Source organism: Olea europaea, unplaced genomic scaffold, assembly GCF_002742605.1.
Source record: "Olea europaea var. sylvestris unplaced genomic scaffold, O_europaea_v1 scaffold3262, whole genome shotgun sequence".
Taxonomy (NCBI): Eukaryota; Viridiplantae; Streptophyta; class Magnoliopsida; order Lamiales; family Oleaceae; genus Olea; species Olea europaea.
Genome location: NW_019251514.1, coordinates 14,056 through 22,185, shown reverse-complemented (window position 1 = coordinate 22,185; position 8,130 = coordinate 14,056). Strand labels below are relative to the sequence as shown.

The 8,130-nt window shown below is 35.5% G+C and overlaps 1 protein-coding gene across 1 annotated transcript; it reads right to left on the bottom strand.

Annotated features, from left to right (window-relative positions):
* Positions 1-5,260: 5,260 nt before the first annotated feature.
* Positions 5,261-8,055, bottom strand: LOC111385727. Its single transcript, XM_023010144.1, has 8 exons — positions 7,711-8,055; positions 7,348-7,572; positions 6,783-7,086; positions 6,580-6,656; positions 6,238-6,469; positions 5,935-6,088; positions 5,478-5,826; positions 5,261-5,395 (listed from the first exon to the last, which is right to left on the bottom strand). The coding sequence occupies exons 1-8, from the start codon at positions 8,053-8,055 to the stop codon at positions 5,261-5,263; spliced, it is 1,821 nt and encodes a 606-aa protein (XP_022865912.1).
* Positions 8,056-8,130: the final 75 nt, after the last annotated feature.

Below are 8,130 nucleotides of genomic sequence, written 5' to 3'. Positions count from 1 at the left end.
TTTCGATAACACCTTTGTTCACACTAGCATTATCAAAAGTAAAATTTCGAACCATATATTGTATATCATATTCCTGTATGATATCTTTTGAAACAATGTTTATGTTAGTGGCACTATGAGGATATTCTACATATCTAAATGCAATAATCCTTTTATGTAAAAGCCACAGGTGATCAATATAATGAGCCGTAGCAACAATATAACATTTTCTATTACCACCGGTCCATAAATCAGATTTAAATGATATAACACTATTAAAAGTTTTTAGACTTTCAATAGCAACTTATTTTATTTTGTTATATAATTTTATAGTATTTGAACGAAGAGTATTTCTACAATAAGAAATATACTTGGGTTGGAGATATCTCTGCATGAGAGGGGTAAAGTGTACTGAATCTATCATCGTAAGCAGCATATCTGCTGCAGCCACGTATGCAGTCATTCCTTCACGAAATCTTTCGTGTGAATATACAAAGGTGGAAAGAGTAGAACAAGAATCATCAAACACTAGTTCGATTTGTTTCGAGTCGAGATCGACTGGTTTCACTTTACAACTCCTTAATATGTGTTATTCAAATGTGTTGTGCTCGAACCGGACTTCCAACTAAGTTTTTTGCCATAGTAATTGCAACATTCTTTTCAAATATCCACTCCATTTTGAACACCAACTTTTTTACGTGTCATATATTGCCAACAATTCGGGAATTCTTTTTTCGACCTTTTAATCTCGAGTACTTCTTCCTTTTCAATATTCTCCAAATCAATTGGAACTTTTTGAGATGCATCATCGTAACCGGATGGAGTACTCGAGTTACCCTTGAACTAATTAAACTCATCACTAGTAAAATTCATCTATAACTAGTTTAGTATAAAATACAGAATATTAGAGTATGACTGTGTGAGAGTAAAAGAAATGGAATATGAGATTGAGAGCAAAGAAATTGGAGTTGAAACTTGAATATATAATACTGCAAGTCAAAATCGATTGAAACAAATTGATTTGGAACTTAAAAATTTACCCCTTATTTATATCCATAAAAATCAATTTTACCTCTAAATTTGAAATTCAAATTTGAAATTTGAATTTGAATTTGAAATATGAACCTTGTAAATCGAATTATAAAATACAATAGAAAATCAGACAATTTGACCTGTGTTTTTTAACAGTCAATTTAATTTGGAAGTTGCACCCCACTTCTAGTTGTTATAGCTTGCACTTGCTCTTTTGGATTGATCATTGTGTTGCTTGGTAATGTCCCTTGTGGGCGTTTTGCAGGCTGTTGAGCTATATGATCAATTTGAGTTTCCAGCTTCTTAATGGATGCTTGCTAATTTTGAAAGTTAGTGTCAATCTGTTGAAACACCTTGTCTGTCTTCTGCATGTACTAGTTGAACATCTCTCTCAAACTTGGTTTTTTCTTCCGTTATGCATTGTTTGAACCATTTCCTTGCTGATTATCCGACCATCTGAAGTTTGTGTGTTGCCTTCATCTTGGGTTATATGTTTGTGAAAAGGGATTAAAATTTCGAGATCCTTTTTGAATGAAGTTGACTTGCTCCTCCGGAAATCCCAAAGATGTGCAATTTTCTGTTAGATGATTAGCCCCACAGTTTTCACATGATGAACCGGCTATCACTGCATGTGCTCCATTTGTTTGTGACTTTACCAATAACTCTACTTATTTTGTCAATGCTGCTATTTGGGCGTTGGTAGATGCTGTGCTGTCTAATTCATATATTTCCGCTGCTTTTGGAGGCACCACTCTTTCTGATGAAAACATGGAAATAGTAGTAGCAATTAACTCAAACAGATCCATACATTGTTGCACTGATTTCTCTATGATCGATCCGCCTGCAGAGGAATCCACTTGAGATTTGGATTGTGGTGAAAGTCTTGTGTAGAAATACCACACTTGATTTCCATTAGCGATCACATGATTTGGACACTTTCTCATCAACTCCTTAAATTTGTTCCAGGCCTCGTGATAGCTTTCCCCATCTTTTTGTTGAAATGTTTGAATTTTCAGTCTGATTTTTGCTACTTTAGCTGGTGAAAAGAACTTATTACAGAATTTCCTGGTCAGTTCCTCCTATGTGGTAATACTTCCATCCGATTCGACATCCAGCCATTCCAATGCTGCATCTCTCAGTGTATATGGGAATAATCGCATCTTGATGGCGTCTTCATTAACCCAGGAGCATGACAATTCTGACAATTCCTGAGAAACCTTGAGACATGTGTGTTTGGATTCTCATGAGGTAACCTGCTGAATTGCAGAGCGTTGGTCATCAAATTAATCCAATCAGCCCGTATCTGGAAGTTGTTTTCCCAAAATCTGGATATACTATGCGAGACCGCGCGGGTGCTCCTATAGGCGTAAAAAACATAGAAACTGAAAAGTACCCTTCAATTACTTCCCTTTGCTCTTGTTGTTGATCTCTTGCGGCCATTTGTCCAATTGGCGTATAGGGATAGGATTTTTTAGATTGTCAGTCATTTGATGTTGCTATTTTTGTTTAGGTTGTCAGCCATTTGATGTTGATGTTTTTGTTTGTGTTCCCTGCGTCTTCGTCTGAAGGTACGTTCTATTTTCAAATCAAACGGTTCAAGATCGTCGCATTGGGCACGGAGCATACAATGAATACAGTTTTCTGTAAATAAAAGAAACTAAGCAAATCAAATAATAATTAAAAGAAAGATAAAATAAATAAAATATTTAAGACTAAACATAATAGTCGCCGGCAACGGCGCCAAAAACTTCTTGTCGATTTTATCTCGCAAGTGGACGGATCATAACAAGTAGTAAAGTGGACCTTTTGAGTCCGAATTATCGTTCCCACGCGGACTATATTTTAGTACTCGATTTATTGTTCCTAGCTTCTATTTAATGAAAATAAATAAAAATTTGATTGACTGTAATTTTTAAATCTAACTACTAAAAATTTTGTGAATGCAACAGAAAATTAGTGAGAATTCAAATAATAAATGGAAATTAGGGCGGAACAAATTCACCTATTGGTCACCTTTACTTCTAATATCAAGATTCATAAAATTAAAGTAGCGTTCGGTCGAATTCTTCTATTGTATTCAACTTACCCCTCTCGAGTTCTCGTTGAGCCTATTTAATTAGTTTAATGTCATAACTCTATGCAGATTAAATTTAATTAAATGAAATAACAGTTCTAAGAATTTTTATAGGACCGCAGTAATTAATATATGTATCTCTACACGTTATATTAATTTACTGGATTTTAATATGTTGTCTAAACAAGAATTCGCATCTCTACGTAATTATTGTTCACGAAATCATTGAATAATTGACCAAAAGATTCAAAGCATTAAAAACATAATTAAAATTCACACATAAAATATAAAAGAACAATAATCTCAAATAAAAGAAAAAAAAAGTTCCCAAATCAGTTACATTGTTCGGCTTAAAATTAAATTTAACTACGCGTATTAATGAGAGAAAAACAATAATTTATGGAAGATATCACCGGATTACTTGACGGAACGTGAATAATTTGTAAAATTGAATCTATTGCGTGTTTTTCTCCAATTAACTCTTCCAAAACTGCCTCCTATTTCTCTTTCCAAAGACCCCGTCTGTGTCAATCAATCAAAGAGTGTAAAAATATAAAATTAGTTTTCTGCTACTTTTTAGTCTGTACGCATCACAAAAGAACTTCTCTCTCTCTCTCTCTAATTCCCCTGCGTATTTATGTGTGTGTGTATATATATATAATCTCCCAAAAACTTAGTTGCCCACAATAGTTTACCAACTAAAGGACTCTAGCTCCTGCTAACCGTCTTAGCCCTTTATTTCACTTATAGAAAGATTTTTCATTCATGCATGCATGTAGATGTCCAATCAACCACCAATTTAAGCCATTATTAGTTAAATTATTCTTCAAGTCCTCCATCTTTCAAGATAATGCAATTCAATCCTTGAGCCCTTTTATTCTTACAACCCATGTCTTATTTGATTCAATTCAAGTCCTTCACCTTCCAAAATATTCAATTTGACCTCCAAACATTTCAATCTTCGATTCATGATCCGGATCAACTATTGAATTGTTACAACTTGGTCCCCAATTTTTGGATTTCACTCTTTTTTGCTTCATCTCGTCAATTCATTTTCCTTCATAAAATTTCACCTATTAAACATAAAAGACAAACATTTAGGATATAATTTGTCAAAAGAACCATCAAATATCGCTATTTAAGGAACCGAATAAGTGTATAAAATACACTTATCAAATACCTTCAAACTTAAACATTTGTTTGTCCTCAAACAAAACTATAAACTAAATAGTAATAGACACACAATCATGCAAAAATATTTGGTTGATCAGTTTAGCTTTTTACCTCATGATTCAAGATATTAGTGTTTACTTTATAAATATGCTTCAAAGTCACAGTACCAAACTAATATCTACTCTTCCACTACAAAAATTGATATGTGTGTGTGAAGAATCGAGTAATCAACCATGACTGCATAAGTTGTTTCAATTCCCAAACTTTAATGATCATATATGTCCTTTCATCACTTACAAAATTCACACACCCCCAAACTTATTATTTTTCACTCTTTCCTAGTGTGTAATCTAAGGCTGAATATTTCATTACTTTCCTTGCCCTCTCGAGTTTAGTTAGACGTTACTAGTTGTAAGTCAACACTTTAGTGAACAAGAAATTTTCAATTATTTGATTGCTTCGACCTCCAAGACTCAACTAGTTAATTATCTTATATCAAAAGTCAAATTTCCTCAAATAAGTGTTACGACTTAACCAAGGTATTTAGTGCTTTTGCTCTTTTCATGCACTTGCTTTTTTCTATTTTTCACAAGTATTTATTTATTTTATATTATCTCAATAAGCTTTCTAGATGACCCCTGTAGCAAGCTTTAGGTCGATAACTTCTAAACAAGATGATTTTAGGGCACCATGTTTTTAAATACCCTTATAGGCTTACTGGCTCGAGTAAAAAAGGCTTGGAAGAGAACAATTTTTTTTTAAGTGCAACTCCATCTCTAATTGCTTTCTAAACGACTTCTGTAACGAGTTTTAGGCCGATGGCTCCCAAGTTAGACGATTTTAGGGCACTAAGTTTTAAGATACCCTTACAGAATTAATCACTTGAGTCATAAAGGTTTCAGAGAGAAGTTTAAAATTTTCAAATGTATATACCATGATTAGTGCAATGCCCCTCATCACACACTTATTCAAACAAACCGACCTCTAACTAAAGTCCAGCTTTTATTCTGGTACAGCTAGGTCAAGGCTCTCTTTAGCGGTGGGAAAATCTTCCACGTAGTGCTTGATACGTTGGCCATTTACTTTGAAATTTTCTTTTGTTGGATGGTGTAATTCAACTGTGCCGTAGGGAAATACCTGAAAGACCGTAAAAGGGCTGAACCATCTAGATTTCAACTTTTCTGGAAACAGTTTTAAGTCTAGAATTGTATAAAAGCACTTGATCTCCCATTCTAAAAATTCTTTGCCTGATGTTCTTGTCATGCCATTGCTTCGTCCTGTCTTTGTAGATGGCTGCATTCTCATATACTTCTCTTCTGAATTCTTCCAATTCATGTAGCTGCAGTATTCTTGTTTCTCCAGCCTTTTCGAAGTCCATGTTTAACTGCTTCAATACCCAGTATGCTCTATGTTTAAACTCCACTAGTAGGTGACATGCTTTTTCAAAGACTAGTCGATATGGGGACATACCAATAGGTGTCTTGTAAGCAGTGCGATATGCACATAAAATATCGTCTAATTTCTTTGACCAATCCTTGCGAGATGCATTCACAGTGAGCTCCAGAATTCTTTTCAATTGTCAGTTCGAGGTTTCCACCTGTCCACTTGTCTGAGGGTGGTAAGGAGTGGCAATTCGATGTTGTACCCCGTACTTATGCAGCACTACTTGGAATAACCGATTGCGGAAGTGAGTTCCACCATCACTTATTATGGCCCTAGGTGATCCATAGCAATTAAAGATGTGTTTATTTATGAAGTCCACCACCACCCTTGCATCATTTGTAGGCAATGCTTTAGCTTCTACCAATTTAGAGACATAGTCCACTACCACTAGGATGTATCAATTGTTATAAGATGATGGAAAAGGACCCATAAAATCAACCTCCCAGACATCAAATATTTTCACCTCTAAAATGTTGTTAAGTGGCATCTCGTGAGGTGCTGATATGTTACCTATTCTATGACATTTATCACATGACCTGCAGAAACTGTGGCAGTCCTTGAACAGTGTAGGCCAAAAAAACCACATTGAAGCACCTTTGCTGCTATTTTAATGGGGCCAAAATGTCCTCCATAAGCCAAAGCATGAACCCATGAAAGGATAGGTTTCATCTCATCCTCTGGCGCACATCTCCTAATGATCTGGTTTGTCCCTCTCTTGTATAAATTTGGATCATCCCAATAATAGAATTTCACTTCATGAAGCAGCTTCTATTTCTGCTGATAGGTGAGATCAAGATCCATATAGCCACTAGCTAAGTAATTAACAATGTCTTCATACTAGCCTTTTCTACCTACAATAACTGCTCATCTGTGAAGACCTCATTAATATCCACATCATCTGAGTCACTCAGTTGCTCTAGCCTTGATAAATGATCCGCTACCTGGTTTTCTGTTCCTTTTTTTTATCACGAATCTCGATGTCAAATTCATGCAACAACAGAACCCATCGAATCAGTCTAGGTTTAGCATCATTCTTCTCAAACAAATATTTCTAGGCTGCATGGTCAGTGTAGACTATTACCTTTGAACCAATCAGATAGGAACAAAATTTGTCGAAGGCAAAGACCATTGCTAGCATCTCTTTTTTCTATTGTTGAATAGTTGATCTGAGCATCTGTCAAGGTTTTGCCAGCATAGTAGATTACATGTAACACTTTTCCTTTATGTTGACCAAGCAACGCTCTCACTGCAAACTCACTAGCATCACACATAAGTTCGAAAGGTAGATCCCAATTAGGTGCTACCATCACATGTGCAGAAGTTAACTTTTCTTTCAAAATATTAAAGGCATTTAAGCACTCGTCAGAAAAGTGAAAAGACACATCCTTCAGTAGATTACACAGAAGTTTTGTAATTTTTGAGAAATCTTGAATAAACATTTTGTAAAATTCTGCATGTCCTAAAAAGCTTCTGATCCCCTTAACTGAATTAGGAGACTGCAATTTTTCAATCACTTATATCTTGGCTCTGTCAACTTCAATGCCCTTTGATGATATCCTGTGGCCTAGCACTATTCCCTCTTTTACCATCAAGTGACACTTTTCCTAATTGAGCATCAAATTCTTCTCTTCACATCTTTGCAATACAAGAGACAACCGATCCAAGCAGTCATCAAATGAATCTCCAAACACAGAAAAATCATCCATGAAAACCTCAATGTACTTTTCTACCATGTCAGAAAATATAGCCATCATGCACCATTGAAAGGTTATAGGTACGTTGCATAGACCAAAAGACATCTTTCTAAATGCAAAAGTTCCATAAGGGCATGTGAATGTTGTTCTCTCTTGGTCTTCTAGAGTAATAACTATCTGATTGTATCCTAAATATCAGTCCAGAAAGCAGTAATGAGAATGACCTGCTAACCTCTCTAACATCTGATCAATGAAGGGCAATAGGAAGTGATCCTTTCTGGTAGTATTATTCAACCTCCGATAATCTATACATACTCTCCACCTTGTCACTAACCGTGTTGGTATCAGTTCATTGTTCTCGTTCTTCCCCACTGTGATTCCACCCTTTTTAGGCACAATATGTACTGGACTCACCCATGAACTGTTAGATATGGGATAAATTATTCCTGCATCCAGCAATTTTAGCACTTCTTTTCTCACCACTTCCTTCAAGGTGGGATTTAATCTTCGTTGTCCTTCCATTGATGGCCTTGACCCGTCCTCCATTAAAATCTTGTGCATGCAAAGAGTTGGACTGATCCCTCTGATGTCAGCTATTGTCCATCCAATTGTCGTTTTGTCTAGCCTGAGTATCTCCAGCAATTTATTCTCTTCTTCCATTGTCATGTCATTTGCAATGATTACTAGAAGTGTTGTAGATTCTCCCAAATATGTATAACGGAGATGTGAAGGCAA

Excerpts from the sequence above, each read along its gene's own strand:
- LOC111385727 (XM_023010144.1), bottom strand. The coding sequence starts at position 8,055 with ATGGAAGAAGAGAATAAATTGCTGGAGATACTCAGGCTAGACAAAACG. Across the intron at positions 6,089-6,237 it reads GACTGCCACAGTTTCTGCAG|TGGTAGTGGACTATGTCTCT; the intron begins GTCATGTGATAA and ends GATACATCCTAG. Across the intron at positions 5,827-5,934 it reads GGAACTCACTTCCGCAATCG|AATTCTGGAGCTCACTGTGA; the intron begins GTTATTCCAAGT and ends ACAATTGAAAAG.